Here is a 20,199-nt window from a genome sequence, read left to right on the forward strand (position 1 = left end):
TAGTCAATTTCATGAAAAATAAATACATATTAAAATGAACAATATGATAGTTGTAACCAAAGAACAATAGTATGATAATAGAATTTATTTTTACGGTCATGCAAAAGTTAAAACAGAACCAAGCTAAGAAAAATACATTGCATTCATACGTACGTAGAAAAAATATGAAACTAATTTTCATCAAAACCTTCCATCTTTGTCCATTTTGTGACCAATTGGGACATAGTGATTATGGAAGATCCATCTACTTTCATTGCATTAGCAGCAGCATCTTTTAGTACTTTCATTCTTCTACGAATCTCAATTCCTTCATCTACAATTAACCTCTTCAAGACATTTACAATTTCAACTTTTTCTACAACACCACTCACATTATCAATCGTTGGCCTTATAGCAATTTTAATCCCATCAGCTAGAATGGTTGCATTCATTCTCTGCTCAGCAAAAAGTGGCCAAGCTACTATTGGCACCCCATTTACAACACACTCAAGTGTAGAAAACCAACCACAATGTGTAACAAATCCACCTATAGCTTTGTGACTAAGAATCTCAACTTGTGGTGCCCAATTTGAAACCAAAAATCCTTGCTTATTTGTTCTTTCTAAGAACCCTTTTGGTAAAAAACTCAAAGGGTCTTTTTTAGAATTAGAAACATCAAAATAAATAGCACTAGCTATATCATTTGGTTCTCTCACAACCCAAAGAAACTTTTGACTACTCAATTCTAACCCTAATGCTAACTCATTCATTTGGTTTTGAGAAATTGTTCCACCACTACCAAATGAAACAAAAACCACAGAATTTGGTTTTTGTTCATCTAACCATGATAAACATTGTGACTCATTTTGAGTATTGTCACAATTTTGTTGGATAATTGGTCCAACCATATAAACAGGAGGGTGAGAAACATTGATGCTTTCTTCAATCAAGGCTTTAACTGCTTGTGATTCCAATTCTACAAAGCTATTGACTAATATACCGTCGCAAAGATTTATCCCTTTGGAACGGAGAAGAAAATGGTTGTAAGACTCACTATTCCTGTCTTGAAATGAAGATGGAAGATCGGTTCCTTGAATCGGTACACAACCTGGGATTTTGATTGGTTCTTGCAAGTCTTTAAACTCACCAGAAATTGTTTCATCTAGAACTTTTGAATGAAAACAAAGTGATAATACTGTGGCTGATGAAGGAAAATATGTATATGATAAAATGTTGAGTTTCTTGGCAAATGAGAACACTTCATAGGCAAAATAATCAGCTATTATAGCAACTAGTTTTGATGTTTTTGTTTTCAATGCATCAATGATATATGGCATAGTTAGAGACATTGAAAGAGGAAGTTTGAGTGTAGGGACAGTTTGTGGTGGCAAGTTGATTGGTGGAAGAACAATGGTATCTACATTGAGAGAAGAAAGAGAAGCAATAATGGATTTGGAAGCATTGGAAAGTGAATCTAGTACTGGAATGATTAAGGTGATGTGAAACTTGTTAGGATGAAGATTAAGGAGTTTCTTGATGAACTCAGAAATTGCTATTTGATGACTCACAATGGGGACTGAAACCACAGCAATGTGTGTTTTTCTTTCCATGGAAATTTGATTAGTTTAGGCTCTGATCCGTGTTAATGGAAGGTTGATTTGGTTAATTAAATAAGATAATTAAGACAAGAACAACAAACGGCTAGTTGTCATGTTGTACATATGATAGTGTAAACAAGAGTAATTTACACTCCATGATAGTATATAATATACAATACCATTAATTCTTGTTGTGAGCGATTTAAGAATCCTTAATTGGATCCACGATTCACTCTTGATCTTTTCAAGAATTTTGTCCTCTTTGTCTTTCTCTTATTATTGTAATCTTTGATAGAGAAGATACTACTCCAGCTATTAAAAGAAAATTTACCTATGAGAGTTTCTTCTTCTTGCATGCCTTTACTAATTAAACATACTCATGACTCTTAATTAATATGTCAATTTTTACAATAAGCATATCATTAGTCATTGAATCAATACCGTACCATGTTCTAAGCTCAGTAGTTTAGAGTTTATAAAAAAAAAAATCCACCAATCTCGACCCAACATATATTGATCTACCGAGTGTAGGATGGTGACATATGCACTCCAAATCTCAATCAATATATTGGAACTCTAATCAAGATATTAGATTCTTTTGACAATATAATGTGTTGGAGTATTTGTGAAAAAATGTGCAATTTTTGTTTATTTCATGACGTGTTAGATTCGATTAGACTCAAGTTGGAGAATTGTACATTGCTTAGGAAGTAGTACATTTAAAGGTGTAATTTCAAACTTTTGTTTTCAAATAAATGCAAGTGATCTAACAAGAAGTCTTAATTACTTCAAAATATTTAAAATAACAGCTAACATATCAAAATGCTAATTAAAATATCTTAACCATTAATTCATGAATTGGGTCAATTAAGCCCAATATCTCTTAAGCATGGGTACTTCAAACATGGAGAAGTATCGGTACACACCCGTACCGAGTACCCATACGGTATTCATAATTTACGCATCGAATCATACCTATTTTTACTTATAGTTGTTTCGTCGTAGTTGGTGCAGCAAAAGTGTATGGGCGGTGGAAAAATAACCAAAATTATTTTGCTTTTTATTGTATTTTAATTCTATCTCTTGTTTTTTTTTTTTTTATGAAAATAGTAGAAGGGTGCACAAAATAAGTAAATCGCTGAAGCAACATGATGGTAGAAGTGTAGTAATTCACTTGAAAAATCTTTTTTCCGATGTTTTATATCAACGTACTTGTACCTTCATTTTTTAAAATTTGTTGTATTATGTACCCGTACCTGTACCCATCATCGGGCCAATATCAGTTTAAGTTCCTAGATGTGACTCTAAACCTTTTCCATTTTAATGCCAATTGTGTAAGAGTTCTTGTTGAAGATCCATTTTTCTTCAAAGCATCAATGGCATCACCTTTCAACTTTTCCATTCTTTGGCGAATTTCCTTTCCTCTCCATCTTCACCAACCATTAGATTTCAAGTGTTGAATTCGAACCAAAATGACATAAAAATCCATCAATTGAACTATGACCAAGAATTTCAACTTGTGGTGCCCATCAGCTAAATAGAATATATAGGTATGCAATAAGGAGTCGCTAATGGTTCTAATAGGTCTTTGTATGTGGAAGAAATTGTTCTCTCTATATTTGAAGAAAGCAAATTAACAAAGTGATAGTAACACGGTTGTGGATGGAAAATATGAATAGGCTAAAATATCTAGTTTCTTAGCTAATCGTAACACTTCATTGTTTAAACCGTCAGCAACAAGCACGGGAAAGTTTGCATTAGAATTTAACGTGTTCAATGCTTCGTAAATTAAAGGATTAGAGTTGAACTTTAAGGGCAGGGTGAATATCTTGCGGTAAATCTTCTAAATTTACGGGTGGAAGGAACATGTAGTTCACGTTTGATGGAAGAATTTCATTCCTATTTGGAGCATAACATGACAACAAATAGGTTAGCTAACTTGGGATGCTCTTGTGACACTAGTACATATGTCCTGATCAAATAGGAGATGTTTTCTTGATGATGTTTGAAGAGGCATGTCTCATTGTATTTTTAATTTATTTTGGGCTTCGGATCTCTTTCATTCACTTTATGTAGCTAATCACATAGATTCTATTTGTTTAAAATAAATAAAAAATGACATTTGAAATGAGATAGACACACGTTGAGAGTTCTCTCTTCAACCTCAAGAAACTCGGTTCGAGACTAATCATCAAGAGATGGACATACCTAAAAATATATAGTAGATTATACCACTAAAAAGGTCTCATAAACATTAATGATCTATATTTCTTCAAACTTTTTTGTATCTTTATCGATTAAAATAAAAAGAATAGAGATAATACTTTTTTTTTGTGATAACCACGATTTAAACCTAAACCTTACATATATTATACATTGTTATCGGGAGCTCACGAGGACAAAAGAGAGGGTAGTAAGTGAACAACATGTGACATGTACGTTTCCATTAATTAATTTACATTAAGTGTAGTTGTTAACAAAAGAAAAAATAGAAAAACACGTCTTATATCGTGATTGGTAACACAAAACAAAAACTTTGTTGGTGGAAAGTGGGAATCACAGCATTCCATTGTAAACAAAGAAAACCAATTCTCTCTCTCTCTCTCTCAATCAAGCAGAAATAATGAATCCAACATCATCATCATCATCATCATCATCAAAATCAGAAACAATGAATCCAAAAAAGCAAACACAATACCAAAACATAATCGTAATGAGACATGGAGATCGCATAGACAACTTCGATCCATTATGGATATCAACAGCACCACGACCATGGGACCCACCTCTCGTTGAAGAAGGTCGTGTTCGTGCTTTCTGTACAGCTCGCAAGTTTCGTAATCTTTTCGGTTATCCACTTCATCGTGTTTTTGTTTCACCTTTTATTCGTTGTATTCAAACTGCTAAGGAAGCTGTTATCGCTCTCTCCGCCATCCATGATAACCCCGAAGCTCTTACTGGTGATTCTCTTCCCATCGATCCTTCCAAAATCAAGGTCAGTCATACATCCGTTATTCAATCACTCAAATATGTATGGTTATAGATGTTTGATGGTGGTTGGTCTTTTTGGGTGTTGAAGGTTTAGATGATGATTTTATTGGTGTTTATTTTAGATAAGTTCAAATAAGTCAATCTAAATATAAAAGGTGATTATCGTTGTTTTTCAAAATAAAATTGTATCATTTTCTTTTGTACAGGACGGTAAAATCTTGCTATTCAAGAAATAGGGAGGATTCAATTCTAACTTATTAGAAAATTATAGAAACTACTGTTAATTTTTACCACTGAGATTACTAAAGTTAAATATGTCGTATGTTTGATTTGACAGAGAAAAATAGGACAATAGTTGTGTGTATTTCTTTAGATGCTTTTGGTGTTGTTCTTCATTTAAATTACACTTTTTTTGTGTATATAACAAAAATTATGAATTTGAGGACATTATGGGAAGTCATGAATAGCATCAGAAGCATATAAGGAAATTCACCAAAATTTTGTCCTGAAAAAGATCCTTTGATATTGCTTTGTTTTTGTAGACGTTATTATTTTAGATTGAGATTAAAGTTTTAGATGTTTGTTTACTTTGAAACAAAACTGTTTAAACATGTTTAAACATAAATCGCTTAACTTCAAAATCAGTTTTTTGTAATTAATTTCATCCAAAATCACCTTTACCAAACACTCTTCAAGACTCACTAATAGTGATTGCATGTTGACATGGACACAAATAAAGAAGTGGTTCTTGCTGTGTAAGCACTAACTATTCTTATATATGTTCTAGTCATCTGTTCTCAAATTAACAGTTATAATTTTGTTCACATCACATGGTAATTATCACCGATAATTTGTTTGATTTGCTTTGAACAGATTTTTCAGTTATGTCACTGCATCCAATGATTATGTTTGATTTGTCTATATTTGATGTTTGAAGTATACACTTTAATACAACTTTTAAACCTTGACATTCTCATGAAAACTGAATATACACTCACATTATAGTGAAGATGTTTAGTTTCATATGTGGAAATAAAAATGTAGACTTTTATTAGTGTAAAGAGTAAGGTGGTATTTCATTTCCATTATATAGAATTATAACATAACATACAAATCCCAAGTAGTTGATGCATATATACATCAGTCATTTAGTTGGTAAAATTCTCCAACTCACCTCCACCATTACAGGTCTCTGTAGAATATGGGTTATGTGAAATGATGAGCAGGAGGGCAATTAGGCTTGAGGTGGCTCCTAAAGATGGAAATTGGGGTTTCGACATATCAGAGCGCGAGGCCATGCTTCCAGCAGGAACAGTGGATAAAAATGTAGCAAGGGTCTATAAAGAGGTATAATAGATTCTTTTTCATTTTAAATTGCAAAATATTTTTGCCACTTGACAATTATATAATATGATCGTTACTTTTTATGTTTGAGGAACTTTTCACTTTAGTTGCCTAAGTGGGAGGAGCCGCTTTCGGACACGAGGGCTAGATATGAAAAAATAGTCAAAGACCTTGCTGATAAACATCCTACTGAAAATTTGCTCCTTGTCACACATGGTATGTATCATATTCAATTTCTTGTCCATAAGGGATATCTATTTTATACCACTTCAAAACCACCTTTTTGTGAATGCAATATTTTTCTAGCACTTCCCCTTAATTACATGATAATCACAAAAGTGTAGTTTACTGCTTTGTTAATATTTGGTATAACATCGCCGAATTTGAACAAATCGCTAGTGTTCCACAATAAGCTATTTTTAGTCCAAAATGTTGTTAAATAGCGGAGCCATATCACTGTTATATTGCGAAATTTGAACAAACTGATATTTTCCGTAATTGACAACAATGCTGCAAAGCATGAAAGAGTTCGAACACACTGGTCTATGAAATATTGAAAGAATACCGTGCCTCGTTTTTACAAGTTGAATTCTAATTGAACTGCACCTTTTTCAGGAGAAGGAGTTGGTGTAGCTTTTTCTTCTTTCAAAAAGGGTACTGAAGTATATGAAGTTGACTATTGTGGATACGTGGAACTCAGGCGCCCGATTTTCAAGAAAGATCAGTCATTTACAGCAGGAGAATTCGAAGTACTTACTAATACCGGTCAAACTGGCGTAAAATATTCCATCTAAATCTAATAGTCCGTGAGCAAAGACATTTGTTATACTTCATAATGGCTTTAAACACTCCAGATTCTCACTCATCACTCTGCTTATTTTTACATTGGAGTCCACTGTCCACCAATGTCCAAATGACGATTCCATTGTGCATGATTTATTCAGTGGGTGAATTTTAGCTGCATATTCTTCTTTCACTCGTATGATATTTGGTTTGATTGAATGGTAAACACAGGTGGAAAAGAAAATAGATATTGGTTGAGATTATGTTGCTGTTTTATTCAGTATTCTATTGTGAAGATATTGCTTAGTTGTACAATAATAATGAATAATGTAATGTGGCTACGAACCAAAGTGAGATAATCTTCTTTGTGCTTTAACTAAGCTGTCTTTGTTTTTTCATCAAGCAAACAAGCTTGAGCATGAAATGAAATACTAAAGGAAAAAAAAAAAGCTCTGACATTATTATAGTACTTGTGTTATCAGCGGGGTTGGGTCTGGTAAAAAGAATAAGTCTCCTATAACATTGCAAATCAAGATTTGTATTTCGGCCGGAGGAGGTGTCTATATTTAATGTATGATACTCCTTTTAATATGATGTGGACATAACTTATAAAAGAAAATGTTATAAAAATATGGATCTTGTTAACCACCGGTTAACATTCCCTAAAAATATTATAGCAATTGTTTACTTGCATAGGTTATCCATGAGTTATGATTTATCTTTCTAACCCTTTAAAAATTACCGATAACTTTCTAAGTTGTTGTTTGACACTTTTCCAATAGATTATAAATTAGAATTAATCGATTCATAAACTATCACCATTTCTCAAATTTAGTCCATAAACTATGTAAATATTATAAGCAGTCTCTTGATGATATGAAATTTGTATGGTCACAAATTTAAGGATAAAATTAGTGTATTTTATTATTTGTGATAATATTTTATTTGGTCAAATCCTTTTGGCCATGTCATATATTTGACTTAGTTTAACCCCCACTAACCCTTTTATCTCTCTTAAGCTAACCACTCTCCCTATGTTTATGTGAAACCTGACGATTTTTACAAGAATTTGAGAAACGCTCATTTTACTTCTTCAATTTTATATGGTTTTCTAATGTCAAAAATATTCTTGTTGTTGTTCTTGGTTCCAGAGAGAGGTATCTCTTAAATCCGGAGGGTTTGCACAAAGGGACGGACCCACGTTGAAGGGTCTGTATGCCATGGCCCTCACTACATTTTTTAGTTTCTCAATACCATGCCCATGCAATTTGTTTACTAGCTAGCATAGTTATATTATTATTATTTTTGAAAGAAACTAGCATAGTCATATGTAATGTAGAATTGTGTTCTTCAAATAAAATTAGTCAATATAGATGTTCTAGTCAATATATTTTTAAAACAATTATTTTATTTTTTTCATTTTTGTAGAAAAAAAAAAAGCTAACAAAAATATTCATACACCCTCCCGGTCACTATTTTACAATGTTGATTTTTGTTTTTAATGGTTTAGTGTATATAATATATTTATTGCTAGAAATATATATACACATGGCCCTCACTATACGGTATTTCTGGATCCGTCCCTGTTTACACAATTAAGTATATAAATCTTTGATAATAGTGGTTTTTTGTGCGTCTCAAATTTCATTGTTTGTTTCATTTTGCAGATTTTTGACAAGATCATTGACAAAAGACATAACATAGCATAAAATATTTTATGAAGATCAAAAGACAACAACTACTATTTCCCAAAGGTGTGTGCTTGCTTAAATAATGCAAAAGCTTCACACTTAGACAAGTTTGGCCAACAAAAATAAGTAGCACTATGGACATTTGCATTTGCAACTGCCCTACAAATGATATTAGTATCATCAATAATCCCAAATTACAATGACTAACCAGATCCTATGTGTTACAAATACTTTTCTGCCCCTAATTGCAAAATGTAAACACAACTACAACAAACAAACTATCATAATTCAGAGCTTAGAGAAATTTGAAGGTGGCTCAATGTTATCAAACATGTCCTCTGGAAAATCATCAAAGAACCTATCAATTTTGCAACTCTCTGATGGCTCAAAAAAAGGAACCATTCCAAACTCAGATGTTTCCAAGGGACCAAACACATCAAATAAATTGTGTTCATCAACTCTTTCCATTGGAAAAGTAAAATCAGTATCGAGTTCTGGAATCTGAGGAAATCCAATGTATTCAGTGCTTTTATAGCTCTGATCAAAAGGGGTTAACTCTTGTTCAACGTAATTCTCGTCGAAACAAGGTTGCTCGGATTTTTTAAGATCCAATAATGGAACCATTTTAATAACTTGATCAGAATTCTCAATGCATGGTAATGAATATGATTGAGGCTTTGATGATGTTTCTCCCTCTGATGAAGAACTGAACTTATAAGGAACCTTCAATAAAAATATAAGAATTTTAGAGAAAACGGAATGAAAATTCAGGTCGCACATTCCCGCATTCAAGCGGAAAGTTACATATGCAGCCGTTGAATCAATGCATATTTTTTATATTTTAAAACATTAAATATTGAGTTTGAAATCGACATTGTCCAATTTTGATCCAACGACAACAAATGTGGCTGAGGGTGAGAATGCAGAGAACCAAGACAAGAAAAAGAGTAACATGTGTTTTTTAATTACCTCGTAAGATGGAACATGGGAAGAAACTTTGGCTTTGTTTTTGTGTGACTTTGAGGTTGTTGATGATGATGTTTTGAGAAGCCTAGCCAACCTTTTTTGTCTACTGCTCCAGAAATTTTTTACATCATTGTCTGTTCTTCCTGGTAAATAGGATGCAATCTTAGCCCATTTGTTTCCAAATTGTTCCTGCAACTCTATCACAATCCTCTCTTCCTCTATTGTAAACTTGCACCCACTTTTAGAGAGAGACCACAAACACAAAAATCAAATAAATAAATAAATTAACCAATCAATAAAAAACGCATCAAATAATTAATTTCAATGATGTAAACTTAAGTAACCAAACATGCACTTAAAACAACATAAACCAATTTACTCTATGTTTGTATCATCACAAAAAGTACGAATAAGCAGCACCCAACATAAACATTGAACATGATATTCAGACAGACATGTTGACACTAATAATATTTTGGGACACTAAACAATGTTAGTGCTACACCGTGTATTATGCAAGTGTATTAAAATTATGAACAATCGATGGAGAATTGGATACATAATACTATATATCAAAAGAAGAAACTTCACTAATCACTTGTAGTAAAGGCTCGAAAAAGATGAGACAACCCATGAAAGAAATTTCATATTTAAACATACAAAAACTAAAGACTTGGAACATAAAAGAAAGAAGCAACCCCATGGTTGTAAATTTTCATAAAACAACACCGAAGCAAAATTCTACTTTCCAAGCAATGAACCAAAAACATTTCAAGTCGAATGTGTGTGTACTGCGATGCATGATTTCATTCAATTATCTTATTTTCTCAAATAATTTTCAGTGTCAATATCAAGTGTCAGACATATCAATGCTTCGGTGTATATGTTTATGCTTCATAGATTGCGAGTAGAAGTAAAAAAAATAAAAAATACTTTAATGAGAAGAGAGATGAAAGTGAAGTAAGGATATTACATACTTTTTGAGGTTAGGTCGAAGTTTATTGACCCAACGAAGACGACAAGACTTGCCAGTTCTTTGAAGAAGACCTTTGGATCGAATGGAGCTCCAATCTCTTGGACCATACTTCTTCACATGATGAAGTAACACTTCATCTTCTTCTGTTTTCCATGGACCTTTCCTTACATGCTCTTGATCTTTTTTCCCATGCATTTTTTCTTTTTCTACCTATAATAATATTATTCATTAAAAACAAGACACACTTAACTACTTTACATTCTGGTTTATTTATTTATTCATTTTCTACTACCTTTGAAAATGCTTCACTTTTTCTTTTCTTCCTCCTAAATCTTTGCTACACACGCACACATACACTATTCCATGTTTTGGAGACTTTTGCGGTTGTAGCAGTTACTGCCTCACCCCACTAAACATGCCCACGTCCTCCACTAGTTTGTCATTAATTTTTTTAATTATTAATATAATTAATAACTGTGATTATCTAATATTCCTTTTTTTTTTTTTACCATTATCTAATATTCTGTCAAAAAAACTATGATTATCTAATATTTTAACTAATAAATAGACATTTTGTTTGATTCCATGCTGTTTTTAAGTTTTTGGTTGGTGATATTTTGATTTTTTTTTTTTCACTTTATATATACTTAATAAAAAATGTTATATGCAGGGGTCGGGGTTCGAACCCCGGACACCCACTTATTCACCTTGAAAATTCTAACCACTAGACTAACTGACAAAAAAAAAAAGTGTTTTAACTTTAATTAATAATCTCTTATGTCCTTGTGAGCTTAGCTCAGTTGATATAGACAATGCATAATATATGTAAGGTCCGGAGTTCGAACTTCGACCACCATAAAAAAAAAAAAAAATGTTTGACTCATAGTATATATATATTTCACTCATACTTATATTCCGTTCGTAAAAAAAAAAAAAAAAAAAAAAAAAAAAAAAAAAAAAAAAAAAAAAAATTAACACTTTGGTTGGATATATAACTAGGGTAAGGCTAGCACATTATTCTTTTTTTTGGGATGCTAGCACATTATTCTAGTAACCAGAACAAGTATGAATGATGCTAACATATTAACTAGATGACAAAGATAGTAATTTTGTCACTATCACATTATTTGATAGATAAAATTATTTTTTCTTGTTTTAGCATTTTCGGTCTATACAATAATTTTGTCAACAACGAAAAATTGTCAATATCATGTTAATAAAGATATTATATATATATTTGGTTCGTTAGCAAAATATTTGTACGAAAAAATTGTCAATATCAAGTTAATAGGGATAGTTTTCTCTCAAAAAAAAAAGTAAATAAGGATACTTGACCAAAAAAAAAAGATATATTTTTATTTTTTCTGTATATTTGGTCGGTTTCCCTCAAAAAAAAAAAAAAAATTGGTCCGTTTGCAAAAAGTTTGTTAGCTTCGGCACTTGTTGAGGCAAGCTTCAAGTCCATCCCATCTCTATGGCTAACCTAGAAGGTCATGACGGTGATATTGTGTTTGACGATAACAATATTGCTAGTGTGTGGAGACGATGACATGGGAGATAGCAATCAAAGAGGTTTTTACACAAAATTCACAAGGAACGTGTTCTGGGAGTGATTTTTGCTAATTAAGACAATATTTTTATGAATCGACTAATATGAAAAATTCAATTCCGTCGACTAATTCCACTTTAATTGAAGAGTTACATACGTTTTGGTACAAATCCAGGTGATAATGGAACAAACCATTAGTAATGTCATTATGGTCATCCAATCAATCACTAAAAAGGCAAGGACGATTAAACGCTACAATGATCACTAATATGTCTTTAATGGAAAATGATGATAAATTAAAGAGGATACGTAATCAGTATTCTCAGGTGTTAGTAATTCCTTAATGCATGCATGGTCCAAATGAGGAGAATGAACAAAACAATGACAAACTTGCAATGGACAATAAATCAGATGCTTTATTTTTCCATATTTTTACGTTCTTTTTACAGCTTTAATTGAATCAAATAAAGTGGTGAAAAACTATTTGCACAACATGTCAACATTGAATTTCTGTACAAGTTACACACAAAAATTGATGCACCGTCAATCCTTTATTAAATAACACTCTCATCTCATGTCCTCCAATTCCTTGAAGTAGGAGCCCTAAATCTCATATTCTTCAAGTTTAATTTAATACACACGAGAGTGACAATGTTTAAATAGGAGCAAAAATAAAAGCCTTAAATCACACAAATAATCAATCACCCAAGTTGCATTTCTTCAAGTGGAAGTTACTTCACTTAAATATAATTTTGACTAGAGGTGATCATATTCAAACCCATACAAAGTAAAATTGTAAATTGTTTCAAAAAAACAAAAACTACATAAAATTGAATTTATTGATGTGTTTATATATGAATGGTAAAACGGGTCACATCGCACTCGTCATTAACACATCTAAAATGGAGCATAAGGGGTGGACTACCTAGAGATATAAGGTTGAAAATCTTACCCTACCTCATTTTATGGCGGGCCGACGAGTTAGCTGATCGACCTGTCAATGTATTTAGTTAAAAAATTATTAATTAAAAGAAAAATAATTAAAAACTTAAAAATAACAATGCAAAAAGGGTAAAACTAAATAAATATAAGACCAATTTAAGCAAACCAAAAAATAAATATGTAACTACTATTTGCACTTAAAATATTTAGACATTCAATCTCGGGCTTTTGAGATCTCTAGAATTAAATTTGACTCTTTCAAAAAATGGATTCAAAAATACATTTAACATCTTACTATAATTTTTATTGAAAGAATATCCTTCTGTACTTTAGAGTTTTGATGAATATCAGTATTTGGCAAAATTAATTTCAAAGTTAAATTTATTCAAAATAATAAAATATAAAAAGTTAAATGACATTAAATAATTAGACTGTATACATTATTCAATTAAAACTTTCCAAGTATTATATAACAATATTGCTATATAGTGCAAGCATGCTATGTGTGAAAACGAAAAGTGACGAAGCTTTTACAAAAGGTAAGATTTCATATGCATTGGCAAGAATACACAAGGTGGTTAGAAATAAAATTAATTTTTAATAAATAATAACAATAATATAATACTTCCATTTACCACAATTCACTCGACATTTACAATTGACGAAGCTTGTTGTCAAAATTTGTTTTAAAAGTTGTTCGGTATTGGGAAAAATTCATCATGTTCCACATCGGATATACAAGATTCTTGGTAAAAGTTTATATAGAGAAAGCGATCATCACTTTATGAACCAGTTTTGTAAGGATAAATTAGATCCTCAATTTTATTACCAATAAGCATTTTTCATTATATAAATAAGATAAGATACTTAATAGATAAAACAAAAATTAATTTTTTTTAGAGGGAATCAAAAAGTAACATAAGCCATACAAAAAAAAAGGTAATAAATTTTAAAAAGGAAAAATCAACAATATTAAGCACGTGAAGAGGGGGAAGACATTCGACCAACCAAAACAAACCCACAGTTTTAATTGCAAAACCCTTACCCTTAATCCCATGAGCGCCCAGCTAAGCAAAATCTGCCGAATTATGATTTTCTTACGCTGCCAAAACCTTCCATTAATAATTATATATATATATATATATTTTTTTTTTTTAAATCTCTACTTTAAATATATACCATTCAATGTTGATCCAGCACATGACAATTGTGTAGATGACATGTTTGTAAAAAAAATGTAATTATATTTTAAATTCATCCTATTATAAATCTACAAATAATCTAATTAAATGATTAAACTTAAATAGTTTATGAATTTAAGTTATATTGTTGAGGGAAGTAACTCTTATCTTAACTTTATTTAACTTAAAAGCAAATTTCATTTCTAAACGAAACAATATTTGTTTGGACTTTACTTATATTTTAACCAAATTCCATTATAGAGTTTAATTTAAGTGGATTATGGCTTAAAAACAAAATCTAGAAATAATCTTAAAAAACATTTTACGAGATTCTCTTGTGTTAAGTAGCAATAGCCACCACAATCACACTAGGAAAGTTACTACACTCTACACTCATCTCTTAAAAACAGATCTCTTTCTTAACATTAGATCTGTACAATTATCATCATTGGAATCATCAAACACAACGACAACAACAATTGTAACCATAAACGATGAATGTTTTTGATGGAAACAAGTTCCTCAACACCCTCCTCCTCCTAATCACAACCTTAATCGCCGCTAAACTCATCTCATCATTCATAATACCCAAATCCAAAAAACGTTTACCCCCAATTCTTCAAGGATGGCCCATTATTGGAGGACTTCTTCGTTTCCTTAAAGGTCCAATTATATTGCTCCGTGAAGAATACCCAAAACTTGGTGGTGTTTTCACATTGAAAATCTTTCATAAAAATATTACCTTTTTGATTGGTCCTGAGGTTTCAGCACATTTCTTTAAGGCCCCTGAATCTGATCTTAGTCAACAAGAGGTTTATCAGTTTAATGTTCCTACTTTTGGTCCTGGTGTTGTTTTTGATGTTGATTATTCTGTTAGACAGGAACAGTTTCGCTTTTTTACTGAAGCTCTTAGGGTTAATAAACTCAAGAGTTATGTTAATCAGATGGTTTCCGAAGCTGAGGTAATTCATGTTTTTGTTAAATCCCTTATTATATCTGGTTAATTGTTATTGATTTACTATTTACTATGTGCAATGACACTATCAAAGACATGTAATCAGACACATGCGATTATATTGAATTATATCATTTCTTTTACATTATTTTCTTGATTTTGATTGGTCAGCATTCGTGTCATGTCCGGTGTCAGTGTGCTTCATAAATGATTTATGCATAATTGTGTTATTTTATATTGTGTTGATTGTACTAGGATTTGAAATTTTGATTAATTTGTTCATTGATTTTAATCAAGTATTATGAAGAATTTATGAATAAATCAATGATTGATGTTAATTTGATAGGAATAACAAATCCTGAATGTGTTGGTATATCAATATTATTTTATCAACATTACATTGGTGTGAGTGGAATTTGACCCGGATCCCTTAATTAAGATATTGGCTTTGAGCCTTGTGTGTAGAAAAAATGTGATTGGGACCCACTAAAGGTGTCCAGTTAGGTTTCCCCGGCTGAGTTAGTCTTCGACTTTGTTGATAGATACTTTGCATTAATAACATGGTTAACAAAAAATATATCACTATCAGTTTTAGTATCATGTGGTGAATAGGGAAGCATTGATTTGGTCAGACCCTTGTTTTTTGTTAGAAACTCAGTAGTTGGTATGGATCCATATTTTTTATTGCTGTTTTGTGTACTTCAATTGACCTTTTTTTTCAAAGGCCACATGTGCATTTAATGCTTTATTCTGTTTGGTGGTTATTGGAAATACCTGTGGTGATCTGTGTATACTGCAGGTTGCTGATGAGTCTAGTAAACTTATTGCAATTTTAATTGAAACATTTGATTTAATGATTTTAAGTCAGTAGGACCGTTATTTATATCAATGTGTCTTTTTTGGTTCCATGATGACAAAAATTGATTCTGTCAAATTGGTTTTAGCAAAGTGAGTTGAATGTTAAGTGGTATATGTTAGGATTCATTGGCGTAAAAGTGAGTTAGACAATAAATTTGAATGTAAAAATCACGTTTGGAGTTTGTATCAATTCTAGTTGGTGGTCTGGCAACACCTGTGGTGATCTGTACATAACGCTGCAGGCTGGTGCTGTGTCCGGAAAACTGACTGCGGTTTTAATTGAATGATTTGGCTTTATGACCTTAGGCGAGATCAGTTATATAGGCAGTATTCTAAGTGAAGAATTTTAGCTCTGGAATGAGAACTGATGAGTTATAACACTAATGAGTAGAAAATTAAGAGAATAAATGTTACTCCATCTGTTCCCTGTGTTGTTTTTCTAGAAATTTTGTGTTTCTATTAATTTGTCATTTTCAAATTTAAAGTAGTATTAACTATTAACATTAAAAGGAAACTTTTTTCCCTTGCCTTTTGATAAAATAAAATTTACAAAAAAAAAACATCAAAAGAAACAATTCTATCAAAATTAACAACATGGTAGTTGGGGGTGATAAACTTAAACGACAATTGAAAATGAAAGCAGGTAATAATAACTTTATAGTAGATAGTGGTGATACATTTATCACAATGTCAGCTGTCATGTACTCATGTTTGCATCTAATGGTTATCCACCTCCACACTTTTCATGAAGCCAAATTCTTTGAAAATAAAATTTTACACTGCAACTTGAATTCATTATCATATTTTGATAAGCTGGAGAAGCTCTTGAATTCTGTTTGGACTTGACATGACCATGGTATAATAATGGTATCAAACCTCTGAGACTTGATTGTTTGTTTCTTTATGTTGATAATTGTAAATTCCTCTCTTGCAACTTTCTTTCACTGTGTTATTTCTCAAACATGAACCAAATTTACAGGACTATTTCTCAAAGTGGGGATCAAGCGGTGAAGTTGATTTGAAGTATGAGCTTGAGCATCTGATCATCTTGACAGCCAGTAGATGTCTCTTGGGTCGTGAAGTTCGTGACAAGCTCTTCGATGATGTCTCTGCATTGTTCCACGATCTCGATAACGGAATGCTTCCAATCAGTGTTCTCTTCCCATACCTGCCAATTCCGGCTCACAGGCGCCGTGACAACGCACGTAAAAAGCTTGCTGAAATATTTGCAAACATCATATCTTCACGAAAAATTGCCGACAAATCAGAGGACGACATGCTGCAGTGCTTCATTGACTCAAAATACAAAGACGGTCGCCCAACAACAGAATCTGAAGTCACAGGACTCCTCATTGCCGCTCTTTTCGCAGGACAGCACACCAGTTCAATCACCTCCACTTGGACCGGAGCATATCTTCTGTGTAACAAACAGTACCTTTCTGCTGTGGAGGAGGAGCAAAAGAACTTGATGGAGAAACACGGAGATAGAGTTGATCACGATGTTTTGGCTGAGATGGATGTCTTGTATAGGTGCATTAAAGAAGCCCTGAGACTCCACCCTCCACTAATTATGTTGCTGAGAAGCTCACACAGCGATTTCAGCGTCACAACAAGAGAGGGGAAAGAGTATGACATTCCCAAGGGTCATATAGTTGCTACATCCCCTGCATTTGCAAACAGGTTACCACACATTTTCAATGACCCTGATAAGTATGATCCTGATAGGTTTGCTGTTGGGAGGGAAGAAGACAAGGCAGCAGGGGCATTCTCTTACATTTCCTTTGGAGGTGGTCGACATGGATGCCTTGGAGAGCCTTTTGCATATCTGCAGATAAAAGCAATTTGGACTCATCTTCTGAGGAACTTTGAACTGGAGCTTGTGTCACCTTTCCCTGAGATTGATTGGAATGCCATGGTTGTTGGAGTGAAAGGAAAAGTTATGGTCCGATACAAGCGGAGGGAGCTTTCTGTTAATCAATAGGGCCATGATATGCTCCAGTGTACTGCTTGGATTTCTTTTTTTGAAGCTTTTCTTGTTAGCATTATTGATTCTGCTTCATTGTCCATGTTGACTGTTCATTTGACCATGGATAACTAGAATCTTGATTTGGAATTCTTTTTTTTTTTGTGCAATTGTAGTAAGTGGTTTTAAATATTTTTTATTTTATTTTATGATTTAGTGAATCAGATGATTGGAGTGGTGATTACTTGTGTTAAAGTGAAAGGGTTAGAATAAGTTGCTAATTGGGATGTTGTGTTTATATCACACCCTCTTAACTTGGAGTTAGGATAGATCCAAAATGGAGAGGATCTTGACTCCTTAACATGTGTGTGTGTGTGTATAGATCAAATATGAACCAAGTTGCCAAATAACCATACAAGAGTACATGAGTTCCTAAGTGCATAAGCTCAAGTACAAAACCAAAGTGGCAAATCTCAAGTACAAAACCAGGAGTACAAAACTGGTACAAACTCTGAACTAAAGTACTAAAATGGAAGGACAAAACAGTGTATGAAAGTTCCTGCATAAGCTTACTACCCTAATCCAGTTGAATTCTTAATACTTGAAACGACATACCATTTGGGTGTTACATTCACATTATCCCACCCTAATCCAGTTTCTCTCACAAATAAGTTCTACCATACCAATCCTTTAGCTGAGCTTTCCCATACTTTCTTTGAACTCAAAAATTGGTTACTAAATCAGTCACAATAAATTCATTCACGGAAACAGTCACAACAGATTAACGACTAACAGTTAACCAACCGATTTAATTGGTTAACAGTTAACCACTAAATTCAGCCACAGATTCAGTCGCTATAAATTCAGCCCTATACACAAAACGTGCATTGAAGCAACATCAGAAATACAAATGGCTGGAAATATGCGGCACCCTCCCAAAAGAGTTAAACAGACCACAGTAAAAGCATCTATGTCACAAACAGGGGTACCTCACCCATGACAGAACCGAAATTGGCCAAAGAAACCTATACCACAGCACAGAAAATCCCCTACACAGATAAGCAAAAACACACACAAACCCTCCAAAACAGAAACAGTGCCCATTAACCCTTCTGCAAGCAATCCCGCGGGTTCCACGCCCATTCATAGAAAAGGTAAGAAGATTTTGACATTCTATTTAGACTCCAATTCTAGGACAACACTTTGACTAACTCATTAATCTCATTTGCACGATTATTGAAAATCACCTTATGAAACACAAACTGTTGCTTTGGACATAACTTGCTCCCATAATGAAATATTAGCCAAATGGACCCATTTAAAATCCGTGTGCCTTCTACCTCAAATGTAGAAAATTCTTAAATGTCATCAATTTGTAACCTACATAAAGTAATTTATTCAGAAACCAACTCAAATGAATCGAAACTGTCAGTAATTTATTCTCAAACCGCACCTGTCAAAAGGAATCGAAACTGGCAAAATAACTTGTACCACAGTACAGAATATCCCCCACACAGAAAAGTAAAGTAAAATTATGTACAAACAAGGAGTAAAAATGGAATTTGAAGATAACTGTTAAAATAAAATTTAGTTCTTAATTTACAAAGTGTGACAATAGAACAATGACGAGATAAGTTAGTATTATACTGCTACAATGTTAGCAGAAACAACAGTGCAACTCAATTCCTGAACACGATTTACAAAAGAGGAATAATTGGCCACTAATCAAGGGCAAGTTCTTCTATATGCAAATACACGAACAAATGTGATAGCACAAAGCCTCCTATGACAGCGTCAAACCACGACAATCGATCACTGCAATAAAGCTTAATTTTTTAAACTTGAATCTTAGAAGAAGAATAACTAGCATGTATGGAGGGAGTTGACATGGATCATATACCTTTTTCTTCCTCACATTTGGTTGAGGTTTTAGTTTGCGGGTTTCCATTAAGAAGGAGGAAGTGTTCCCTCGAAAAAAGGGAAACAAAGAATTAGAAATCAAAATTACAATGAAGAATAACGACATTAGGTAAGAGTGTTGTAATTTGTAATCTAATAAAAAATGGAGGGAGGAGATTAAAGAAAATTGTTTTCTCATTTTTCTTTTCATCAGAGATAATTTGCTTATGAGAACAATATTCTCTCCAATCTTTTTTTTTAAGGGCTCTCTCTAATCTTAAATATAAACGGGTAAATAATATTTTTTTTTAAACTCGACATCTGATCCAAGAATTGAGTACTTCGAGAAGATCAATACTACCGCCTACTTGTGGATGCCACATTTAAACACAAAGTAAAACTTTGTATTGACTTGCCTACTCGATATCTGATAGCATTATTCTTTTTTTATTCTCATGAGATAAGTAAGTACCAATAGATGTTGCTTTTGAGAATGATAATTTTATTATCAAATCAAGAAAAAT

The 20,199-nt window shown here is 32.6% G+C and overlaps 4 protein-coding genes across 4 annotated transcripts; 2 read left to right on the forward strand and 2 right to left on the reverse strand.

The window, feature by feature from the left end:
* Positions 1 to 50: 50 nt before the first annotated feature.
* On the reverse strand, positions 51 to 1,675 carry LOC11433487 (hydroquinone glucosyltransferase). Its single transcript, XM_003626671.4, has one exon. The coding sequence runs from the start codon at positions 1,587 to 1,589 to the stop codon at positions 171 to 173; it is 1,419 nt and encodes a 472-aa protein (XP_003626719.1). The 5' UTR covers positions 1,590 to 1,675; the 3' UTR covers positions 51 to 170.
* Positions 1,676 to 4,102: 2,427 nt separating this feature from the next.
* Positions 4,103 to 7,071, forward strand: LOC11432418 (uncharacterized). The gene is made up of 4 exons (XM_003626673.4): positions 4,103 to 4,572; positions 5,757 to 5,915; positions 6,020 to 6,128; positions 6,528 to 7,071. The coding sequence occupies exons 1-4, from the start codon at positions 4,201 to 4,203 to the stop codon at positions 6,704 to 6,706; spliced, it is 819 nt and encodes a 272-aa protein (XP_003626721.1). The 5' UTR covers positions 4,103 to 4,200; the 3' UTR covers positions 6,707 to 7,071.
* Positions 7,072 to 8,445: 1,374 nt separating this feature from the next.
* On the reverse strand, positions 8,446 to 10,523 carry LOC11428780 (transcription factor DUO1). The gene is made up of 3 exons (XM_003626685.2): positions 10,330 to 10,523; positions 9,356 to 9,590; positions 8,446 to 9,109 (listed from the first exon to the last, which is right to left on the reverse strand). The coding sequence occupies exons 1-3, from the start codon at positions 10,521 to 10,523 to the stop codon at positions 8,675 to 8,677; spliced, it is 864 nt and encodes a 287-aa protein (XP_003626733.1). The 3' UTR covers positions 8,446 to 8,674.
* A 3,818-nt stretch (positions 10,524 to 14,341) lies between these two features.
* On the forward strand, positions 14,342 to 18,031 carry LOC11432420 (obtusifoliol 14-alpha demethylase). The gene is made up of 2 exons (XM_003626684.4): positions 14,342 to 14,962; positions 16,793 to 18,031. The coding sequence occupies exons 1-2, from the start codon at positions 14,495 to 14,497 to the stop codon at positions 17,792 to 17,794; spliced, it is 1,470 nt and encodes a 489-aa protein (XP_003626732.2). The 5' UTR covers positions 14,342 to 14,494; the 3' UTR covers positions 17,795 to 18,031.
* Positions 18,032 to 20,199: the final 2,168 nt, after the last annotated feature.

The sequence above is a fragment of the Medicago truncatula genome, chromosome 8, assembly GCF_003473485.1.
Source record: "Medicago truncatula cultivar Jemalong A17 chromosome 8, MtrunA17r5.0-ANR, whole genome shotgun sequence".
Lineage (NCBI taxonomy): Eukaryota > Viridiplantae > Streptophyta > Magnoliopsida > Fabales > Fabaceae > Medicago > Medicago truncatula.